We start from the raw sequence: 25,495 nt of genomic DNA on the forward strand, positions 1-25,495 counted from the left end.
TATCTTGTTGATTTTCTCAAAGAACCAACTCCTCGTTTGGTTAATTCTTTGAATAGTTCTTCTTGTTTCCACTTGGTTGATTTCACCCCTGAGTTTGATTGTTTCCTGCCGTCTACTCCTCTTGGGTGAATTTGCTTCCTTTTTTTCTAGAGCTTTTAGATGTGTTGTCAAGCTGCTTGTATGTGCTCTCTCCCGTTTCTTCTTGGAGGCACTCAGAGCTATGAGTTTCTCTCTTAGAAATGCTTTCATTGTGTCCCAAAGGTTTGGGTACGTTGTGGCTTCATTTTCATTAAACTCTAAAAAGTCTTTAATTTCTTTCTTTATTCCTTCCTTGACCAAGGTATCATTGAGAAGAGTGTTGTTCAGTTTCCATGTGAATGTTGGCTTTCCATTATTTATGTTATTATTGAAGATCAGTCTTAGGCCATGGTGGTCTGAAAGGATACATGGGACAATTTCAATATTTTTGTATCTGTTGAGGCCTGTTTTGTGACCAATTATATGGTCAATTTTGGAGAAGGTCCCGTGAGGTGCTGAGAAGAAGGTATATCCTTTTGTTTTAGGATAAAATGTTCTGTAGATATCTGTCAGGTCCATTTGTTTCATAACTTCTGTTAGTTTCACTGTGTCCCTGTTTAGTTTCTGTTTCCACGATCTGTCCTTTGAAGAAAGTGGTGTGTTGAAGTCTCCCACTATTATTGTGTGAGGTGCAATGTATGCTTTGAGCTTTACTAAAGTGTCTCTAATGAATGTGGCTGCCCTTGCATTTGGAGCGTAGATATTCAGAATTGAGAGTTCCTCTTGGAGGATTTTACCTTTGATGAGTATGAAGTGTCCCTCCTTGTCTTTTTTGATAACTTTGGGTTGGAAGTCGATTTTATCCGATATTAGAATTTCTACTCCAGCTTGTTTCTTCAGACCATTTGCTTGGAAAATTGTTTTCCAGCCTTTCACTCTGAGGTAGTGTCTGTCTTTTTCCCTGAGATGGGTTTCCTGTAAGCAGCAGAATGTTGGGTCCTGTTTGTGTAGCCAGTCTGTTAGTCTATGTCTTTTTATTGGGGAGTTGAGTCCATTAATATTAAGAGATATTAAGGAAAAGTAATTGTTGCTTCCTTTTATTTTTGTTGTTAGAGTTGGCATTCTGTTCTTGTGGCTGTCTTCTTTTTGGTTTGTTGAGGGATTACTTTCTTGTTTGTTCTAGGGCGTGATTTCCATCCTTGTATTGCTTCTTTTCTGTTATTATCCTTTGAAGGGCTGGATTCGTGGAAAGATATTGTGTGAATTTGGTTTTGTTGTGGAATACTTTGGTTTCTCCATCTATGGTAATTGAGAGTTTGGCCGGGTATAGTAGCCTGGGCTGGCATTTGTGTTCTCTTAGTGTCTGTATAACATCTGTCCAGGCTCTTCTGGCTTTCATAGTCTCTGGTGAAAAGTCTGGTGTAATTCTAATAGGCCTTCCTTTATATGTTACTTGACCTTTCTCCCTTACTGCTTTTAATATTCTATCTTTATTTAGTGCATTTGTTGTTCTGATTATTATGTGTCGGGAGGAATTTCTTTTCTGGTCCAGTCTATTTGGAGTTCTGTAGGCTTCTTGTATGATCATGGGCATCTCTTTCTTTATGTTTGGGAAGTTTTCTTCAATTATTTTGTTGAAGATGTTTGCTGGTCCTTTGAGTTGAAAATCTTCATTCTCATCCACTCCTATTATGCGTAGGTTTGGTCTTCTCATTGTGTCCTGGATTTCCTGGATGTTTTGAGTTAGGATCCTTTTGCATTTTGTATTTTCTTTGACTGTTGTGTCGATGTTCTCTATGGAGTTTTCTGCACCTGAGATTCTCTCTTCCATTTCTTGTATTCTGTTGCTGATGCTCGCATCTATGGTTCCAGATCTCTTTCCTAGGGTTTCTATCTCCAGCGTTGCCTCGCTTTGGGTTTTCTTTACTGTGTCTACTTCCCTTTTTAGTTCTAGTATGGTTTTGTTCATTTCCATTACCTGTTTGGATGTGTTTTCCTGTTTTTCTTTAAGAACTTCTACCTGTTTGGCTGTGTTTTCCTGCTTTTCTTTAAGGGCCTGTAACTCTTTAGCAGTGCTCTCCTGTAATTCTTTAAGTGACTTATGAAAGTCCTTCTTGATGTCCTCTATCATCATCATGAAAAATGCTTTTAAATCTGGGTCTAGATTTTCGGTTGTGTTGGGGTGCCCAGGACTAGGTGGGGTGGGAGTGCTGCGTTCTGATGATGGTGAGTGGTCTTGATTTCTGTTAGTAGGATTCTTACGTTTGCCTTTCGCCATCTGTTAATCTCTGAAGCTAGCTGTTATAGTTGTCTCTGTTAAGAGCTTGTACTTCAGGTGACTCTGTTAGCCTCTATAAGCAGACCTCGGAGGGTAGCACTCTCCTTGGTTTCAGTGGGTAGAGTATTCTCTGCAGGAAAGCTCTCTTCTTGCAGGGAAGGTACCCAGATATCTGGTATTCGAACCGGACTCCTGGCAGAAGTTGTGTTCCACTCACTAGAGGTCTTAGGATCCCGTGGGGAATCCTGTGTGGGCCCTTGCGGGTGTCAGGCAACTCCGTTGGCCAGGAAGCCTGGGGCTCCAGTGGAGCGGAAGGGGCTTTTGCCCCGGGTCAGGCCCGGGCAGTCTGCTTCCCTATGTACCGCAGTCTCAGGTTCTGCGCGATTGGATTGGGGCCGGCGCTGTGTTCCACTCACCAGAGGTCTTTGGATCCCGTGGGGAATCCTGTGTGGGCCCTTGCGGGTGTCAGGCAACTCTGCTCAAATTCCCACTTTTAATAGATAAGATGACACTTAGTCATGTCTGCGAAACATTCTTTGACAAGCCAACAATCTTCAATTCAAGGTAAACACCAAAGTTCCCACTTCTATTTGTTTTATTTGTGATATTAATAAATTACTATGACTATGGATTTCATAGAAAGTAGTTCATATTTTACCAATGCCCAAGTCTGTAAATGGTATTGAATATGAAGTAAAACTACATTTGTAAGCCAATATTTAAACAGAGAAATAGATCTAGAAGGCAACAGACAACTTCAGGTAAGTGTTCTAGTCTCTTAATATCTCAGTTAGAACCAAAGAGTCCAGGAGGGTCAGTATCCAATTAAACTCTTGTACTAAGTGTTGAATACTGAAGCAGCTGCTTCCTTACAGAAAATATGCCTTCTGGAAACTTCTATAACGTATGTCAAGTTTTAGGATAAAAAAGCACATTTGTTATCTAGTTCAGAGATAATTGCTTGCCATTAGGTTTGTAGGAACGTAAATTTGACTCATTTCAGTCAGTTTGCCTGTCAGCCTCCTAAGCATTCCTCCATCTGTCCCTCCGGTGACAAGCACAATAGCATTTTGCCTTCTCCAGAAATGATAATGATTGGTAAATGTAAATTTCATTAAAATCACACATGTGGACATGTTTAACTATTTTCCCTTCACAAATAGTCTTATGTGTTGCTCTATATTCAGCACCATTAGTTTTTAAAATGCAAATGTATTTGTTACAAGGATATCAACATATCTCTTTTTTCCCCTAAGAATCGCACATACACTTGACTGTTAGGCTTCAGACACAGTAGTGTTGCAGAAAGAGTACTCGCTATGATTCCTCTAGGACAGTAAGAGGCAGTGACAAGAAGCCACCTGCTTGTGCCTTCCTGCCAGCCTTCATGTTTCTACACCCAGAGGCCCCATTTTAGCACCTTAGTCATGGCTCCTGGAGAAAGTTTTAGTGAAAATGTCTGCTCTTTCCAAGGTACCTACTGTTTCGGTTTTCTCACTATAACATCCTACAAAACATTGCCATTACCAACCTCTGCATTAAAGAATTTATGCAGAGTAACACAGTGTAATCCTTGCAGTTCCCTTAATACAGCTGCTGCTATGTTATACATTCTGTAGAACCCAGAGTAGTTAAAGATCATACACACACACACACACACACACACACAGAGAGAGAGAGAGAGAGAGAGAAAGAGAGAGAGAGAGAGAGGAGATAAGGGACAAGCTTGCACATCAGTGGAAGACCTTGTTTGGTTTGTTTGTTTGTTACAGCCTATTTTTATCTTCTAACATTATCTTAGTGACTTGGGGGTTGCGGTGGGGTAACACCTTCCTTAGTATGAAAATAAAATCCTCCTGCTTCCGAAGTTTGAACACTATCCACCAGTGCATACGGTTAGGACCATTAATAAGTGGTAATGCAGTGACTCTCAGATCCACTTGTTGACACAGGGACCCTCTCTGAACCATTCTCCTATTCAGTGCCCTTCGGTGGCATGGAGAATAACATAGACACTTAGGTGGTTGCCACTGCCAGTGGCCAGCACCGGCTCACTGATGTGCCAATCCAGTCGTGGACAAAGAGGCAGAGAACAAGCGACAGGAGTGTGGCCTTGTTTTGCATTTAAGTATGTTTATCATCTTGGTATTCAACTTTTTCTTGTAATAGCAAATAACAGTGAGATTTTCCTGTAAGGATTTGAAATCCTGGCATGGAAAGCTTTAGACCTACCCTTGAAGAGACGAATCCATGCTGATAAGAAGTGAGCTATAAGCTGTGGATACCATGTCTCAAGTATTTAAAGATAAAGTGATAAACATGCAGATGGGCCCATTAATGAACATTAATTGCTTTAAATTAGGTTTTATTGTGCAGTAGGTAAATTGGAAAGTACACATTTGCATTGGTAATAGAAAATTAATTTAAATGCTCCAGGAAGCAAAATATCACCTGATGTGCTAAAACCTGTTATTTGTGGTGCTTTCTGAAGGAAACTTGAAGGGCACTGTGTATGAAAATAAAATATTTATGCCAGAGGCCCACAAATGTGTGACCACCTTCTCTGGTGAGAACCCCATGCCGACACTGATTGGCACTGGCTAAGTCCCAGATGGTGCCAGGTTTAATGCTATGTAACCGAAGGATGGTAGTGATAGGATGGGGCATTATAAATCTCAGTTATATGGACCCTGGGGAGGTAATTAGATGCTTCCCCCCTCTCCCTAGAGTGCTTGCCTTGACATGTTCCAGAGCAGACTGTTGATGACTTGGGTCTTATAAGTACTCGGAGAAAAGATGTCACCGCTCCCTCCTCAGTGGCTCATCTATCCAGGGACTATCTGAGCCCACACAGAAGAACTTCTTGCCTCCCCTAGTCTCTGTAGTGATGGCATACACCCCCATTTTCATCTTTAACTTCTGAGGAGTTGGTAATCAGAGAATGAGGCACAATTGGATGGTTATTTTATATTCTTGATTTCTACTTATTCTTGGATAGAAATAACCTTTTCTTCTCTTTAGTGGCTTTTCCTATTAATTTTGTATTCCTATCATCTTTGGCTCTGAATCCTGCTAGGAAAAAGATAGTGTTTAAAAATAGCAAAAACTCTAATAAGAGAGATGTGTAATAAAGACAGTCCGTCCTAAGGCAAAACGTAGTAAGACAGGATCATCAGGACCGCTTGATTGACTCCGACAGTTCAGCCTCCTTTTCTGAAAGCAAGAAAGAAGAGGATTTGTGAGGAAGAGGATGAAGCTGGAGCTTAATTAGGTCCATGCTCTCCAACATGGATTCCAGAGAAGGAGATGCCGGAAGATGCTGGGCATTTACATCTGAGAGTCATCATCAACTCATGGGCTATTTTTAACGCCGTGATGAGCTCACCTAAGGAATATAATACAGAAAGAGCCTGGGGCTACTTGGGCATTTAGCAATCTGAAAGAGGAAAAGTCAGCAGAACAAAGAAAAAAAAAAAAGAACTCAACTCGGAGAAAGGGAGGTTAGAGATGAAAGAGACAAAGAAGGAGAATGTGGTGTCCTGGAAACCAGATAAGGAAAGGCTGTAAGGGGATGGGAGGGGCCAGCCATGGCCAATGCTGCTAAGAGGTTAAGGTCAGGAACAAGGAGGTCCTTGTTGGCCATGCCCTTTAGAGGGTGCTTTTCTAGTGCTTCGATGGAGACAAAAGTCTGTTTAAGGCAGCTCCGTGAGAGAATAACAGATAAAAAGCAAAGCGAGTGAATGCAGCCATCCCTTTCAGGGAGTTTGATATAAGGAAGAACAGAGGAGAATGTGAGATCAAGAGAAAAACATTTTTTTTGTTAAGATATGAGAATTCCTAGCAGGAATGTGGACTAGTGAGAATAATAATTCAGGGGAAAAGAGAAATGGTGGTACCCGAGAAGCAGGAAGTACCTGAGAGATGGAATTCAGGGCACAAAGGAAAACGTGTGTGCTGGATAGAGTGTACATGTACAGATGGGAGTGTGCTTTAAACATTTAGTCAAGTGAAATATTATATGGTTCTCATCTTGTATTCTTGATGTAATTTTGACTAAAGAATTAAAAACAAAGGAACATTTTAGGCTCTTAAGCATCCCCTTAGCCTCTGGAAGACAGTCTATGCTGCAAATGGACAAAGGAACATTTGAGGCTCCTAAGCATCATCCACTTAGCTTCTGGAAGCTAACAGGGTTAGAGACCATGCTGTTTGTGCAACCCAAAAGCCTTTGCTCTCACGTGATCAAAGCTGTGCTCCTTGGAGGCACTGACACCCTGATCCATCTGTTCCTTAGTCGAACCTCCTGAAATCTCCCATCAGGACCAAGTATAACCAAGAGGAGGCTATGAATTTGGTGTCAGCAAACACTAAGGATCAGACAGTCATATCTAGAAGGATACCTCTGTCTAAAGCTGGCCTCAAGAGAATCTTCTCAAGACCACATCCCTTCTTGATTCCTTATGGTAGAGAGCAGCTAGCTCGACTCATCTTCTGGAAAGTTCCATGTGTACTACTAGCCCCAAAACTGCCATTTATGCTCAACCCAAGTCAGGACTTTTCCTTTATACTCTTCAAGGACTTCTCATTTCCTGTCCCAGGCCCCCCATGTGACTGACAGCAGCAATTCAACCCAATTCTAGAATATATGCTGTATCCCTTTCCTAAATTTGACAATTGCTACACAGTAACTACAGCATGTTTTTCTCCTAGGGCTGCTTTAACAAAGTGCCACAGGTTAGGAGAGTTTAACAGAAACTTACTTTTGTATAGATTTGAAGACCATGAGTTTAAGACTAGAGTCTCTGCAGAAATGAATTCCTCTGGGAGACAATGTCTCTTTCAGACCTTGCTCAGTAGTTTTCTTGATGTTTTCCTGTGTACATACCCATGTTCTAGACCCCCCTACCCATGTTATAAACATACCAACCATATTGGATCTTATTTTAATTTAGCCACTTCTGGATAGTCTCTCACACAAACTCACACATTCTGTTAGGCTGTGCTTTAGACATAAGCAAGTGGAATGTGGAGGGCCACAGGGCATCCCATCCCACACAGGAGGGATTTATCCAACCTTAATTTTTTAAAAGCAAAGTTATACCTAAAAAAAATTATATTCCATGAATTATAATGCCACCAGTGCTGTTTGTAATGTTTATTCCCTGACAACAACCTCTTTCAAATGTTTCTCTGGCATTTATTTTCATATTTCTAAATACCAGGCACATGCTGATATTTATTCTTCATGATAAATATTATGCCTTAGCTCCACAGTATGGAATATGAGGGTTTTGTCCCTTGGACCTCCTCCTATACACTTCCTGCCTGCCACAGTACAGATACATTACCAAACGACTTGGCAATACTTACCTTATTGTATCATGCATTGTTCGAGTAGGCTCGGGCCTCTAGCCTCTTTCCTTTCTTGCATTATATTGGCCTAATGCAAAGTTTAGCATTGTTTTATTCCCTGACTCGGCTTTTCACCTGTCACTGCTGCCTCCTCAACCATTCTATGAGCCTCACAGAGCAGCCAGACACACCAGCTCACCTCTGAGTCCCTACTGTTTCCTTGGCAACACTTCTCCTTCAAGCTAGGACTTCCAGCCTCAGCAGGACTGAAGACTGTTTCACGGTGCTGTTCCAAAGCCTTTCTCCTCCACCATCCAGTGAGAACCACTCATGGCCCTCCTGTGTTGGTTTCTCCACGTCTAGATATGTCTTTTAGATCCCTCCGTGTGGGTGGGGACACATACTCCGGCACGTTCTCTAAAAAGAGCTCCTAGAGGATGAATGTTGCAGACACTTTACGATTTTCTTACTCATTTACTTGATGGTAAATCATATCCCATGCCTTACAAGGGCATGCTTTGCCGCCAGATGTCCTAGAATAGCTAAGAATCCTTATTTAATTTTGTCCCATGGGCTTTCAGAGGCACACTATTTCCCTCTGCTTGCTATACCAAGTTGTGACAAATAGGGTATCTTTAAACACCAGAAACGTATGGTCTCACAGTTCTGGACATCAGTGGACTAACACTGGTACCAAAGCAGCAGAGACTGGACATCAGCGCTCATGTGTCTTCCAGAAGCACTTTGCTCCCAGCTTCTTGTGCTTGTAACCCTCCCATAGCTAGCTTTAAGGCCAGCATCTTCCAGTATCTGCTCCATCTCGTCATCGTTTTCTTTTTCTCTTTGTCTCTTCTAAGGACACAAGTGATGGCATTTAATATCCACCTGGCAATCTAGAATAGTCTCATCCTAAAGATTCTTAATCACATTTGTAAAGTTCCTCTGATAAATGTGCTATCATTTATAAAGTTCAAAAACTGGGAGCCGCCATCTTTGGGAGACACTGTTCAGCTGTATATTGGAGGTAAACTATGACGTCCTGGTTCTTAGCCAGTAGAGTTTTCCCTCACTAAAATTTCCAAATGATACACTTAAGTGTTGCTTTTGATCCATCCTTGTGCTTAGTGGGCAGTTCGTGGGCAATTTCATTTAGGACCCATGCACTTTATTTCAGAGATATTTTCTTTATTGATTTTGAAGTGACTTTCTGTCCTATAAATTTCTTTTGTTCTCTTTTAAAATACTTTCTGATAGTCATTTTTTTAACCCTCCCAAGTCTGTTTCAGTGAATCCTCGGATTTAATTGTGTTTTCTCTTGAGTGCTACATTTCTTGACTTTTTTGGTCATAGTACCTTGGACAGGCTTTAAGCTTCTCCTATATTTTCTAACACTCCTACTGATAGTTTCAATTTGTGATATTAAAATTTTAATGTCTAATATAGTGTTCTTCCTTTTTATAGTAGGCAATTCTTGTTTCATGACCATAATATATTTTTTCTTCTCCAAGGACTTTTTAATATTAGGTTTAAAAAAAAAAACTTTCTGAAATATTTCTCTTCTTTCTTCTTCTTCATTTATTTTTCTCTTTAACCTGTTTTTCCTCCCTTTTCCATGTGGCAAGGAATCATCTAATGTTGGGAGACTTGCTCTTACTTAACAGCAAAGTTATCAGATCCTAAAAGTTGATCACAGTGAGTCACCCTTTAGTGGATGACCTCGAAATGCCAAATTCTCCAAGTTTCTGGTATTTTTTTTCCCAAACTATGTCCTGAAGGAATGAACCAGCCTGGAGCATTCTGGGAGCTAAGTGTAAAATAGAAGGCTGCTACCCTCACGAGAGCAGATTCTGACTTAGCCCCTGGCTAAGAAGACTCCCTCCCTATAACCTTTCAAATGGGCGCCATATTCCTTGGTTCACTTTATTCCAGATGTGCCAACCTGTGGCCTAAGTGTCCCATGTAGATAAGGACAGCTGGGTATAATATGGCTCAACATGAAATGGTAAAGTCTCAAAGCAATATGAGACTCTTGCAATGCATTTTGTAACTTGATTGTGCAGCTCATGAGTCTGAACTTTGTAGGTGAAAATGTTATATAATGGCAATCTCATGTCACAATGTCAAAAGGACTGTATAAAAAGGAAAGCAAAAAAGTAAAGAGCACGTTTTGGGGAAGCCTAAGAGACATGAGTATCTCTAATCTCTGAGTGTTTTGGGGGTTTTAGTAGTGCTTATTGGAAATATGTTAGTCTAACTTCATCTAGGAATGCCCCGCCCTCACTTCTGAACGCCCCGCCCTCACTTCTGAACGCCCCGCCCTCACCTCTGAACACCCCGCCTTCACCTCTGAACGCCCTATCCCCATATCTCACTGGCATGTTCCATTCACCTTTCATCCAAGCCTGCCACTGAGCTCTTTTGTGTGCTACTGTATCCTCTTGCTCCCCAGAGAAAGATTTTGTGAGTTTATATCTGTCTGCGCCTTACTGTTTTGTTGTGTTTCAGCTCACCATGCTTCCCCACGAAGCAACCAGGATTTCATCATGAAATACTGCAGTTTTCTAACTAATTCTTCACCACGCCCAGTCATCCCTCCAGTTCAAGGTGAAGTTCCTTGTTCTGCTTGTCTTTGCAGGAGTCCTGTCTTTACCCTGGTAGTAAATTCTTTACAGATGAAAACAAGAATCACACCATAACACACATACAACACTCCCCAACTATAAATTGTAATTTTAAAAATACAAATTTAATTCTCTATGTTTGCATCCTCTTAAATCTACATCTGAACTCTGATTTATAGAAAAATGTAATCACCATGATTTTAAAATTTAAAAGCGCAACCTTTGGACCACTGAGATGGCTGTACGGGTAAAGGAATGTGAGAAAGCCTGGGGGCCTGAGTTTTTTTTTCCCGTGTAAGTCACATCGTGAGCCAGATTCAATAGCTTATATCTGAAATCTCAGCACTCCTATGGTGAGACAGGAGGCAGAGACAGGAGACTCTTGGGCTGGGCTAGCTGGCGTGTCAGGGGGAAAACAGGCTCTCCTCCGAAAAGGCACAAAGTGCAAAACTGTCCTCTGACCTTCACACATGGGCCATGGCATGCATACCCGGTACACACATAGAGATGTGTATTCAGTGATAAACTGAAATCAAGGGGAAACTAATATGTGTGCTTAATTGTCAACACTGAAAGATGATCAGGAGAGACGGGAGGCAGAGGAGGGACACAGCATGCTATCTGTATGAACTCGTCTTGTGAAACTCACTACAATGTTCAATGAATATATGCCCCTTTAACAAAAAAAGCTACATAAGTTTACTTTATATTCAATTCTAAAGGACGGACATTTGATTTATTTCACTGTGTACCAGGCTTCCTGAAGGACCAAATGAGTGGGAATATTCTCATATTTCCAGAATGCAAATATACCATAAAAGGCTTCTCGTTGATTAATCCCCTCTCCCAAAAGGATATGCTGTTTCCAATTTGGAAGCTTCTGCTTCTACCATTTTGTGAAAGAATACATTTCTCCAGCTTCTGCTTGGTGTAAGATGTGGTCTTGTCTGGACATGTGGTTGGGCATGTGTGCCTTAAGAACACAAGGAATGAGGCAGAGAAGTTATTCGAGAGCTAAATGAGGACTAGAATCGGATTTGGAAACCAGCTGGAAGCAGGTTGGAGTACACATTTTCCACGGTCACTCTTAGCCCCTGTGATCTCCCCTTATGCTGACAGTCTTTTCCTTGGGTACTTCCAGCTCTCTTGTATCAGGGGTCAGTCCCCTGCATCAGCCAGAGCCAGTCCTGGAGCGAGCCATGCACCTGTCCACCCTGTACTTTACTCTCCCTGTGGCTTGCTCTTTCTTGGCCCAGTACGAGCTACCTGGATACCATAGGCATTCCGTAGGTATTTGCTTCTTAGCATGGGGATCTGTATAAACTCTTCCAGGCCACTGGGACACAGCACCATAGCCCCAGCAGCTTAACAATACAAATTTATTCTCCAGAGTTTCAGGGTCTCTAAATCCAAGAAAATCAGGCTGGTTTCTTCTAAGGCTTCTTTTCTTGGCTTGTGGATAGCCATCTTCCTTTGATAACTTCATGAAGTTTTCTTTCTGTATATATCTACATCTAAGGCAATAGTCATACTGGGGGACTATTTACCTTAAGGGCCTCAATCATTCCCATTAAAAAAAAAAGCTTGAAATTGGGTTCTATTCTGAAGTGTTGAAGACAAGGACTTTGACATATAGATTTAGGAGAGGCCCCACACTTCAGGGACAGCCACCATCATTGGCATGCCCAGCCCCATCATGGTCCCACTGAACACATATGTAGTTACTGAGTTAGGTAAAACTGAATCATCAAGACATGAGCATCTCCTGTCAGTAGTTGATAGCACCAGGCTCAAGGTATTTCCTGGATAAGCTGCCTTAAGATTCCTTTCCCTACACTAACCAATGTTTGCCATGAATATTTACATTTGGAGTGCCATTCGCAGGTGTGGTAGTCTACCTTAAAGGTTTTAAGGTCTAACTCATAATTTTCCAAATTATTTATGAATGCGTTCTTCAGAAAAGAGCCAGAAAAGTTGACGGGTCTTGTGAAGTCAAGATAAATGACGCCTTCTGCTCCCGTTTCATCGGCAAGATCCATTACTCTGTCAAAGGAGTAATTTAGATGCCTACGATTTGTTCCTCGGAAAAGTTATTTTGGTTCTTGCGGCACCTTCTCCCTGGGTGTGGTAATCAGCATAGCATGTTTAGTGCTTAGCCTGAGACTCTCCCGGTGAGCTAGAAACAAAGAGGGGAGTCAAGGTCACAGAGCAAGAGCATAGGCGGTCTCCTGTTTGCCTGTTTTCAAATACCGCATCATGACGCAGGCGCGATGGAGCAGAGCGAGGGTCAGCTCTGTTCATGGCTGGGATCACATCAGCTTGGCCTTGGGCTCTAGGACATGAAGAAAAAGCATAAGAAGGCATGTAATAGTGTCCTTTGAGCATCGTATCTTCCTGTATTAAAGCAGGTAATTTCCAGGGCTTGCATTTTTCTCAACCGAGATGAAGCAAAATGGAAGATAAGAACCACCATGAAAAGAGGAGTCAGAGGACTCAGGTGTCTGTCAATTATGCATTTGACAATAGATGTAGTAGCTGTCTGGATCAAAAGCTACTCGACAAACAGGGCACAGCTGGAGTGGTGTTTCTACAGTGGCTGTACATATTTCTTGATGTTTTAAATCTAACGTAGGCATGAGTATGTATGTGTCTATACAGATACAGCCTATATATGTATTTATATGTTATATACATGCATCTGTATGTATATACCCATATACATATATACATACACATAACATTTTATTCAAAAGTGAAGTAAAACAGATGGCTCTCTATAATTTTAGTTCCCTGGGCTTTATTTTTGTACCAAAATGATTTATTTTGAAGTTATGAGCAACTCTGTGCCCATGTGATAACTGCATGAAAATCCTTTCTACATCTTATGACATTGCTTTGTAAATATTTGACTACATTTACTTTCCTCTGCTCTTCCACATATGCCACACCCAACTCAAAGAAATCTTATTTTAGATTTAAGTGAATACTGTAGTTTGTCAAATATTTACTTATTTATGGCTTCATTTTGAGTTTTCTAACTTAGAAAAAATGCTTCTTAGGACTTGGTCCTAGAATGGCAGATAATGTCCCTGTTTTAAGATAATATATCATTTGGGTAATACTCAAACTCAAATCAAAACCAAACTCAGTTCAGCAGCCATGTGGAGGATTGACCCGGACGGAATTGCTTCGATTCAGACTCTGACTCCTCTCATTATGTGCACAATGACTGGTTACAACACTGCCCATTGTTGTTCTGACTAGTTCAGGCACTCTCACAGTTACTGCACGAGGGCCATCTCCAGTAGGTAGGAAGAGAGCAGAGTTTCAGCAGGATGCTTTTCCTATTTGCAAAATGATGTATTAAAATGTCAACCCCAAGCTCACCCTGAGCTCTGAGATGATAGGAAAATTACATCCCTCTCATCAGCTGGTCATAGAAGAAAAGAAACATCCCAAAGCAAGCAAGAAAATGAGCCCTGTGGCTCCGTGTGCTTGGTCATCACAACACGGTCTGTCTGGCTTGCCTCCTCAGCACAATGTTCTTCTGTGCATATTACTTCAGTTCTATGTAGTGACATGATTTACAGATATAATCTATTCTCTTGTTAGGTTGCTGGATAGGACCAGCATTTATCTCTGGGCTTGCATTGTCTTGATAGCATTTAAAGGGTGGAGGCCAGCCTCTTAGCATCTTAACAGAGATCTCCAAAGTTGGCTGATGACTGTCCATTACAATGAGAAACATGTCACCCCATAAAAATATCTCTCCAGGTTTCTTTAAGCTTACTGTAACATCCCTCCTTGCTAATCCCAAGATAAGCAGACCAAGGAAGTCTGAACTCACCTCCAAGGGCTATAGAAGTGTATAATGTGAACAAGGATCAGGACAGAGACACCCATACATGGGATCCCCCCACATTATTCTCCTTTTCCTACCCATAATGCAGTGGTTAAAGGCAAACCTTCCTCCGAAATTTATGCAAAGTAAAGCCCAAGACAGTAGATTCTTGGTGTGTTCCCGGTCACTGGGGTCTTGCCTTGTTTCCTTTTGATTTTAACATGAATAACTCAAGTGCTGTCTGCCCCCTCAGCCACCTTTACTTGCTGAGGTCACATCCTGGTTACTGTGGCAACAGAGCTTCATGCAGTCCATGTTCTTTGCCAGTGTTTTTCTTGAGATAGATATCACAATTCATTCATCAACCATTTGAGGGCATGACATGTTCCAGGACTCAGGAGTGGGATTAAAAGGACCAAGAGTCATGTCCCAGGTCTTGAGGCTTTGTTGAAGGGAGATAATAATACTAATAAAAAAAATACAGATACCTTGGACCCCAAAGGCTCTGCTTTATGTCTGAAAGTGGAGGTAAAAACATGAAAAAAAAAAAAAGCCTGTAAAGAATACAAGGAAGTTAGACTCTGGGAAAAATAAGAAAAATGACTCCTTGTCTTATTAACCTGACCCTCCAGGATGGTCCCTGCCTGAATGAAGCCATCTTTTGTTAATGGAGAAGACTGTCACAGTGAAAGACCTTGAGCCTCTCCTAGTACCTCACCCTAGCAGGGCAGGTGACTCAAGCAGGTGACCCACTGTCCTTAGCTCCTCAATTGTTTCTCTGCTTTTGGGTGGCATCCAGGAACCTTGTCGCCACATTGCATGGTCACCAAACCCTGCCAGGCTAAAAGTGTTGTGCAGATCAGCTCCAATGAATAAAGGAGTCCAGACATCCTCCAGTCTTCTGTGAACAGTGGAGGTCATCACCCTTTGCCCAGAAGAGAGGGTGTGTACTTAGACAAGGAATTAAGTGCTAGGCTGAGTTCACACCTGAGGAACTCCTGTCTGAGGACGAAGAAGACACTTTCATGACACAGGTCTGATCATGCATGCTTTAGCAGGGCCATAGATAGTCCTCTACCAGAGCTGGGGACTATCCTGGCTTTCCCACAGCTCTGGACCATATCCGTATGAAGTCCAGATGTGTGTTGATTAAGCAACATGACACACTCTTCTACTCACTTCAGGGACATTTACATTTAGTGAAATCTCTATAACGGCTTAAGGATAACTATTTGCTTGAGTCATAGGTATGCTAAAAACAAACAAAACAAAAATAAACAAACAAAATCAGAAAAGGGTTGGGAACAATTGGGTCAAGTCAGACAGTGCCAAGAGCTTGACTGTTTCAGAGTCCATGAAACAGATTGGATTGCTGCCCTCATTAGGGGAGAGCCGAATGACACTAAATACGCTGTTTAAGATTAGTAGTCATAGTTTTAATTCTTTAAAAGTTTGCAGTAGAAAGGAAACTATTAAGTTCTCCTCCCCTGTTTTTTTGTGAGTTTTTGTTTTAGTTTGTTTGTTTGTTTGTTTGTTTTAAATCTTTGAAGGTGCCATTTTAAAATTTGGCCTCTTGGCCTCTTTAGACTATGCATACTGGAGTCTGTAATTTTTCCCTTAAGAAGAATAATTAGATTTAATTATAGAAATTGTATTTATGTTGACCAGATATCAAAAATAAAAGACCCAGGAATGTTTATCTGCTGATCAAAATAAGAATAATGTGTCAGGTAGTGAGTTGTGAGGCCTGTTTGCTGCAGCCACCTCTGTGAGATGTGGGAAGATGGCGTATGGAGGCTTTGCTTCCTGTGTTAGTTAGGGCTTCATTGCTGTGAAGGGATACCTTGACCTCCATAACTCTTATCAAGAATAGCGTGTAATTTTAGCTGGCTCGAGGTTCAGAAGTTTAGTTCACTGTCATCACGGCAGAAAGCATAGTGGCACACAGGCAGACAGCAGGAAGAGAACGGGTCTGAGCTTCTGAGACCTCAAAGTCCACCCCCAGGTACACATTTATTCAGCCAAAGCCACACCGACTCCAACAAGGCCACACCCACTCCAGCAAGGCCACACCCACTCCAGCAAGGCCACACCCACTCCAGCAAGGCCACACCCACTCCAGCAAGGCCACACCTCTCCTACCCCACATTCAGGCATTTAGCAGTATCTTCCCATCGTCCCTGCTTCCACAGCTCGAGACTGATCATCTCTGCCTGTCTGTCCTCTCCCTCTCCCTGTAGGACTCCGTTTCTGCAGAAGCTTGATGAATCCCATCACCGGATGGAACCATTGCTATACTGACTGCCCTGGCTTGAAGGGCATGCCTAGTCTCTAATTATCCTTCAATTGCCAATCCCCAAATATCCCCCCAAACACTGTGTGCTTTCAATGAAAGACCTTCAAATACATAGTCCTAGTGACAGATGATTTCTTCAAAGGAAACCCAATTTATTTAAAGCCTGGTATGGAAAGTGAACAAAGCCAGGCTGCTCTAGGGTGCAAGTTAGAATTTCAACATAGCTTTTCATGTTCCTTCCTGTTCGATTTCAGTGCAGTGATTTTTATGTTGCTCTGAGTTTAAAGCATGATGTCTGGGTTTGCAGAACTTGGTTCTGCTTGCTCTCAACAGTATGCTTATTCTCCTGTGCATCTGCTAAAATGCAGATTGTTTCTGTAGTCCATGATGAAGGATCCCCACCATTCACTAGACAGGACAACTATTTCCTCCAGTGAGAGGGCTGCAGACTACCTAAGCCAGGGCTCTATTTAATGTGACTGCTTGGGTAGAATCTTAGCTCTTCCTTAGACTAAGTTTCTGGAGGCCAGGAAAATTTAGTATTCATCTTTGTGCCTGAACCATAGTATTTCATAAACATTTGGGGAAACTAATAATATACAATTCATGGTATACACATTACTTTCCTTTTTTGAAAGCAATCAGGACACAGGTTCATCTAGTTTATAAAGACTCTTGCCCATATTCAGACATATGTATTTGTAATGGCTTATAAGCCCCTCTTTATGGCCACAGATACTTATGGAATTCAGTGAAACGGCATTTGTACATAAATATTTAGGAAGGGTAATAATCTTGAAAGTATTTCACGTCATTTATTCTCTCTTTATATGCACAATGCTTGGTAAAATTTTGCCTCTTTGAGTCAAATGCTTTGTTCTCCTCTTCTGAGTCTATCCTTTGCCTCTGTGCCTTCAGATTTGTAGGGCCACAATGATTCTCTGAGATATGCTGAATTATCAGAATGCCAGCTGTAAACTGGGTAAGTGGGGGAGAGCGGCTTTGACTCTAGAGGCTGACCACGACTCTCAGAGAAAGACGTGCTGTGGATCATACCCAGGCTCTGGCAGCTGCAGCACCTGGAGTGTAGACCTGATACAAAAGAGACTTCATAATAGCAAATGTTGTTCATTAAGCTAAAGTGCTTGGGGTGAATTCCTGGCGGAAACCTCATTAAAGGCCAATGGAGAAAGAAGCCCTCTCCCTGATATTTTAAAATAAACGAGGGGCTGATTTCTTTTGTCTTGATCATGATGCAGCCTTGTATCAGTTGATGGATTTTTTTCCTCATGTCTTTTGTTAGTACCCAATGAAAATAATTCCAGAAAAGCACCTTATTAGTGTTATTTGAAAGAGAAAATCATTGACACACTGTCAGAGGCAGCTTTACGCCCTCCCCATTCATTTTTATAGACCACAAATTAAATTACCTGCGGGGAGTCTTATGTTTTTCTCTTTTCTATCTAAGACTCTGCATGCATTGCGTAGAAACAATTTGTTGCAACAGTTTTTCCATGAGGTAACTATACATTATGTGTGGTGTTCTCTGGACTTCATGTACTGAAAATACCAGTGTATTCTTTTGAATACTGCCATCGGTTCATGAGAGGAGTTGAATGGTATATTATTTATGATATTTAAATGTCACTCATTTATCCAGCAAGAGCCCAGCTATATATAACTTCTCCCATAAAATCTGTCTTATCTGTGACTCAGATGGAAATGTCAATTAAAGAAGGAATCTAAACTCATTAGTAAAACACAATGACAATACCATAATATTCACATTTATCTGTCAAACTGTGTCTCCTCCTACATTTTGGTATTTTAATTAAACCTGGTATGCCTTGGCAGAGTTGTTGCTGATGGACACTATCCTAGAATGCAGTCTTGCTAAATTTGTATGTCCATCGCAACATTGTAACAGCCTAGATATTACCAGGTATTAAGGTTCTGACATTGCTCTGACACATGCACAGTTAATTTATTGCTGTTATTTTGTTTGAAGCAAATGTCAGCCAAAGCGTAGCAGAAGCAGAGTTTAGCCATCCATCCTAACACACATACATATTTACATATACGTAAACACAGAACATACATCTTTGCATATGCACACATATGTATTTAGGTTTCTTTGGGACCTATACATGTACAAATACAAACTGATAAGAAAACCACCGCTTCTAAGAAAACCCCCTCATATTTAACTTATACGGCTGTTAATAAAGCACCTATTATGTGCACAAGGAAGGGATCTGTCTCTGTTCTCTAGCAGGAAGTAACTTTAGCAACAGCAACAAACAAACAAATAAAATCCACATCACTTAGCACAAGAGAAGACAAGGACCCTTGCCTCTGCTTTACAGAGCTTTGTAGGAGTGAAATCACAAGCCGTGGAGTGAGACTCTGAAGGGATTGAGACGTGTGAGGCTGCATTTGAACAGTATGTTTGGTTTTCGTGGGAATAGGCACTTCCGGGCCAATTTATTCCACGTACATTTTTTGATTGAAATGATCTTTTTATATTAAGAAATGGGCAAAGTAAAGCTGGAGGACTAAGCCCATTTCTAACAGACCTTACTTATCTAGAGGTAGTTAGACAGGTGTACTTTTGGAAAAATTAGATCTTGGTGAAGTGGGTTAAAAGTCCAACTTCACACATACACACACATACACACACTTGTACACCCATACATACATATGCACACACATACACATGCATACATACACATATACTCACACACATTTACAAATATATACTCATATACACATACATACATATGCACACACATATATACACAAACATATATACACACACGTGTATACATACACTCACACACATACACACATACATACACTCATACACACATGCATATGCACACACATACACCTGTATACATACACATACACTCATATGCAAACATACACGCATACATGCATATGCACACACATACACACTCACACAGATACACATACATACATACATACATACATACATACACAAACACACATTCACACACACACGCATATACACACACGCATATACACACATGCATATACACACATGCATATACACACATGCATATACTCTGTCACAATAAACTACTGAATTGTGACTGTAGAGGTTCTGTATTTCCTACTCTAGAATTTATATCTAAAAATATGGGTGAAATAATGATGTTTTATCATCTTTATTTTGTATTTCTGAATGTGTTTTTGTTCATTTTGCATGAGAGTTTCAGAAAATGGTGTTCTTTAAACTATGTCTCTGTACAGCCAGAGATACCATCTTTATGGTCGTTGAACTTTTTAACTGCCGAGTAACTTACTTGAGTGTTGGTGTTAATATCTGACTTCCTGCAACACTTTTGAAGCAGATTATTCACTTGTAGTTAGAAGTAGAAAAGGAATTAGGTCTGAGAGGCTTGCTGGCTGCTTCTAGGGCCTGCTCTGATGTTTAAAACTAAGAACCAGACTCTCAACGCACACTTATTGATGAGGGATGCTTACTGTCAATGTCTCATAGACATACATTCTTTTCTGAGAGTAGCCGGTTGCCTCAGCGAAGAACAGACTTTGGTTGACTCCTGGAGAGCTGGAATATTCCCATTGTGACATCATTCTCATGGTCAACATTTTTTCATACACTTGATAGTTTAACTGATAGCTCTAACCTGTTATCATTCTGTAGTGAAGCTCTGTGACATGAAGTGTACGGCTAATTACAGTGCAACTCACAGTGGTGTGCGTCGGCACGCTTGGTAGCAGCTGACCCACCTGAGAGAGAAACTGTGAGATGTATTGAAGGGCTACTTTCCCAGGATAGTGACTGTTAAATACCCTCTGAGCATATAAGATGTATTGGAGGGCTGTTTTCCAGGATAGTGACTGTTAGATATTCCCTGAGCATATAATCCATGTGAATACATTGCACACCACACAAAAATACTTACAAAACATAGATGATTTTGTTTTCTAGCTTGAAGCAAAGGCATATATAAAAAAAAATCAATACGTAAAATGAGAATTCATGACACAGCACACAGCGTTTACAAGTGACCTGTTTGGCAGGGCTGGTTTCTTAATCTGACAGTTTTCTATTGCTTAATAGATAAGTATCATAACTACTATTCTGTTTTCTTGCATGCCAAAATAAACCAATGAAAAGTGATAATGGAGGTTGAACCAATCATTTTGGCATTAAGTAGACCAGATATTGATTATTTTACTTAAGTTAAAAGGATTTAAGTCAAAGGGATTTATATGTACATAGCTTATTTCTCTCGTTACATCAGTTTTTGACACATAAAAGATAGAAATAGAACTGCTGTTGGCTCTTAAGTATTTGTCGCAGAAAGACAGAAGACCCAAGTCTACACGGCATGCAACTGTGGTACTCAACTCTGCATCAGAAGCCAGTGTTTACAGTTCTGATCAATCACTGTCTAATTGGCTCCATATCACTAGTGTGCAGTATTCATACCTCAAAGAGAATAAAGGTGGAGTTAGGTCACTAATTTGATTGACATATATGGAACATACACTAACCCCATGCATTCCACAATGAGAAGCATCCTCTCTGTAGGTTGTAAAGTACAAACATTATGTCAGTCTGTCACACCACACCGTGTGTGTGTGTGTGTGTGTGTGTGTGTGTGTGTGTGTCTGTGTGTGTCCCGTGATGGATCCAAGAGACAAAGAAAGCAAAACCATATGTTAACAGATCAAACATCCTCTCTTTTTAAAAAAATTAATTAATAATTGATTCATTAATTAATGTTTTACCTGCATGTGTGTCTGTGTGAGGGTGCCAGATCCTCTAGAAATGGAGCTACAGATGGTTGTGAGTAGCCATGTGATGGTGGGAATTGAACCCAGGCCCTTTGGAAGAACAGCCAGTGCTATTAACTGCTGAGCCATCTCTCCAGCCCCCAAATATCCTCCCTTAACTGATAATAGTGGTATAATGGGAAAAAGATTAGCTATGATGTTTAAGTCCGTAATTTCCTCAACTTCCAGGACAGTGTGCATCTATCCACACTAGTGACATGATAAGTTCTTTGATAACTTTCAAGGACTAGTCAGAGAATGGAATGCTAAAAATGAGTTGTAGCCCCTACCCCACCCACCCCCTGGCAATGGGCAAAGAGACACCATGGTGTTGGTGGTATTGATCTTATATCAGTCAAGGGCAGAATGTATGGCTGTCCTTTCTTCATCCTAGCTTGATGGTGGCCAAAGCTGTTTTATGCCTAGGACTCATAAAAATCAGATAAAATCAAATCCAGGCATCAAAATGAGGGAGGGGATAGACAGAGACCTGTGGAATGCCATGCCACCCACAGACCTGCCCTCCTGTGCCAGGGGGAGACAGACAGAGACTTGTAGACTGTCATGCCACCCAGAGACCTGCCTTCCAATGCCTGGCACAGGCGGGCCATAGACACCAGCTTGCTCCCCCACCACACAGCATGGATGGAGGATGTCACACAGGTCCTACCAGCTGCATAGCCAGCCTGCAGTGGTAGCCACCACAACATGCCAGTATGTGTTGGCCAGATAGGAGAGGAAAAAAAAGTGGAACAACTTAAGCATTATGAAGAGAGATGGAACTGGAGACTCGGGGTAGAGAGGAGCTGTGAGTGGCCAGCCTCCTTGGGCCATGGTGACATACTAGCCAAAGCTGCTGCTAAGGGCTATTTCTGAGTCTGTGTTTATGCAGAGGCAGGGGTCAGTGTTGATGTTCATGGTGGCTCATATTACTCCTGGAGAACATGGGGGTGTCTGTGGTCAGACTAGCCAACAGAGACCACATGTATGTCCAGAGCCTGGGCATAACTGGCCCCAGCCCCAACTGGATGGAGTGCTCTGGAGAGCTGACCTCATCTGCCACCAGCTGTAGCACTCAGGAGAGCAGGTCCTGTACCTCACCCAGGCAGCACTGTGAAACGGGCCCTGGTGGTGAGATGGGGGTAAGCCTGCCCTGGTCTGAATCTGCAAGAGGTGGCACACACACAGAGGTAGTGACCCCTGTCCAGACCCCTTGTGACTTCCAGCAATCAAGAGCTAGCCCTGATCCATCCAAGCTGCAACATTTGAGAGAGTGAGCCCTGTATTTAACCTGGACAGCACAGTAGAGCTGACCCAGGCTCAAGAGTGGAAGCATGGGAGAGCTGCCTCCACAACTCATCTGCTGTGAAATGGAGTTGGTGTGAGGATGATGCCTCCTCGAGGGGCTGAGGGTGATGCCTCCTCGAGGGGCTGGCCCTAGGATCATGAAATCTGGAGAGCTATCTCTGCTCTCTTACTGGCTGTAGCACTCAGGAGAGCTGGCCCTGCACCTTGCCTGGGTTACACAGTAGAACTGGCCCTAATGGCAAAGGCAACCCCCAGGGGTGTGGAGTGTGGGGCAGTTCCTCACAGTCTGCAGCACTTGGGAAAGTGGGCCCAGTGACTTGACTAGGCAGCACTTTGAGCTGACTCTGGAGGTATGGGTGCATGTGAGCAGCCCAGAGGACATGAGTGCAGTAGAGTTGACCCTGCCTCTGGCCAATGATAGCATTGGGTGGCCTTGCCCTGGTGGTGCAGATAAGGGAGAGCCAGCAGGCTGACCAGTTCATCTAAGACCCAGGTCCACATTTAGGGCTTTGAATTGGCCCAACCCAAAACCCTTATTATCTGCAAATGGTTGCGGTGCATGAAAAGACCCAGTCCTGGAATTCCAAAGCTGCAGGAGCTCCATGACACGGGGCAGCTACAGGATAATCAGAAGGAGTCCCAGTGAGGATTCAGTATTGATGGTGTCCCAGAAGTCGGAGATCTTGAAACAGACCAGTGACTTACTGCAGTGAACACTTGCAAGTGAAGATGTGTGGACAGGGGGGTGTGTTTTGGTGCTTCCACGATGAGATGGTTTTTGTTTTGGGGGACATTGCAAGAGCAAAATGTTGATATGAGGAACTGGGGAGATTAGAGGAACTAGGGTACATAATATGAAAGTCACCAAAAAACCGATCAAAAGTTAAAAGAGACACAGTCAAAAATGCATGTAAGGTGCTCAATTTATGACTCTGACAGAAAAAAAATTATAGGGATATAGTTTTGGGGATATATTTAAAATTGAAAATCACTTCATTTTTGGAGTGTACAACTTGCCTCTTCATTAGAACTTGTGTCTCTTCTTCAAAACTTTGTATTGATTCTTTGTGAATTTCACACCATGCGCCCCAATCCCACGAGTTTCCCCATCCCTCCATATCTCCCCTCCCCCCTTGTAGCCTCCCTGACAAAAACTAACTAAAATAAAATAAAATAAAATAAATATCTCACCATGGGAGCTGCTGTGTGTCATGGTGTGGCACACAGTATACCCTCCTGTCCCAACAGTTTTACTTGCAAATAAGTCATTGGTCTGGTTTGTAGCCTCCAGCTTCTGCTACACTCTCCGTACTGGATCCTCACCCACTGGGGATCCTCTTGGCTATCCTGTTGTTACCCTGTGTCAGGGAGATCTCGCAGCTTTGAATATGTAGGACTTGGTGAGCTCTAGCAGTTCCTAGATGAGGTAAATATTGGACTGGGTCAACTCATAATTGCCCTGGATCTGGGCCTGGGTAGTAGCAGAGTTGAGTTGTTGGGCCTGCCGGCTCTCCTGTGCCCAGGACACCAGGGCTAGCTCTCCCACTTTGCCCAGGTGAGGGGCAGGGCTGCTTCTCTGCATGCTGGGAGTAGTAAGATGTTGAGTGATGGCATCTCTTCTCTGCTTACACCAGTGCACTGCCGACAAAGGGCAGGGCCACCTGTCACCCTCTCACATCCTCCAGTGTCTATATGGCCTTTGGTGGTAACATGGGCCATGGACATCGACACAGCCCCTGCTGCTCCAGAGCCACGGACCCTGACATGGGCCTCTGCAGGGCAGCAGGATGAGCTAAGACATCACCATGGCCTCAGGATCGCAGCGCAGGCTACTCACAGCAGGCTGACCCTCACCGCCTTCCATTTCCAGTTCTAGTTCCAGCTGACTTCAGAGTGCACAAACCACTGGGATTCTCTTTCTCCACCATCGCTCTAACACACACTAGCTCATCATAGTGGCACCTGCCTGCCTCCCTATGGCAGGCATGCCTCTGGGTGTCTTTTGTGCACCGGCCTGGCAGCAGGCACCGCCTGGAGCATACAACTTTACTTACCTGAGTCATTACTTTGCTGCTGGAAAAGTAACCCATCATTGAGTTTTCAGCCAAGGAGGAAGGGCCGTGCTTGTAATCACAGACGACCCACCACTGGTCGTCTCACCACCCATGTATGTCTTCTTCCACCCAGGGTCTGCTTCTTCTTACAAACAACCTGAAATGCGTTCTTTCTCGTTTATTAATTGAAGCAATTGATGACTTTTCAAGATAGCCGTCACAAGTAAGGGGATTTGTTTCAATGAGGCAAAGAACAGACTTTGTTTATTTCACAGTGATTATTTATACGTCTTTAATGATTATACTCTATTGGCTGGTGAATTTTGTGCAAACGGTGCTTAGTAAAAATCAGAGGCCAGGGCCACCCAAATGATGAGTTGAGTTATAGTGGTTCCTATGGACACAAGGTGACTGGACCAACTCTCAAGCTCTAGTGTTCTGTCTTGAGTTTGCCAGCACATCTGAGAAGCTCAGTCCTGTCTTAACTTATTAGATTTCATAATACTTTCACCTCTAAGACATACGTGCAAGATTGCTGCTTCCGTTAAATATGATCTATGAAACTGTCTAATGAAGCGTAAAGAGCTTACCAACGAGGCAGTCCTTGGGGTTGAGAAAAGTCACGTGTTTTTCCCAGGCCTCTCACAATCAACCCCGTGTAACGTTGCGCTGCAGACCTCGTTCTGACCTCTGCGCAGGAAGCTCTAGACTCTGACCACGTTAACATCTGTAACGAGAGATGGTGAGCACATAACCTTACACGTTTGTGTTATTTTAGTTTGACTTTATTTTTACACGTATGTCTGTTCATCTGCATGTACGCCTACGCAAGTGCTTGGAGGGACTTGCAGAAGGCAAAAGAGCACAAGATAGCATGGAGCTGAAGGCACAGGTAGT

The 25,495-nt window shown here is 42.3% G+C and overlaps 1 protein-coding gene across 2 annotated transcripts in view; it reads left to right on the forward strand.

The window, feature by feature from the left end:
* Hs6st3 (heparan sulfate 6-O-sulfotransferase 3) overlaps window positions 1–25,495 on the forward strand; it is a 732,300-nt gene that overhangs the window by 557,670 nt on the left and 149,135 nt on the right. Inside the window, exon 2 of one of the 2 annotated variants that reach the window (XM_011245113.3) lies at window positions 25,236–25,336. The exons of the other annotated variant lie outside the window; for it this stretch is intronic. Coding sequence (XP_011243415.1) covers window positions 25,236–25,260 — 25 coding nt within the window. The 3' untranslated portion in view covers window positions 25,261–25,336. Of the gene's footprint in view, window positions 1–25,235; window positions 25,337–25,495 lie in introns of those variants that run through there. 2 annotated transcript variants of the gene reach the window in all.

The sequence above is a fragment of the Mus musculus genome, chromosome 14 (assembly GCF_000001635.26).
Source record: "Mus musculus strain C57BL/6J chromosome 14, GRCm38.p6 C57BL/6J".
NCBI classification, from domain to species: Eukaryota; Metazoa; Chordata; class Mammalia; order Rodentia; family Muridae; genus Mus; species Mus musculus.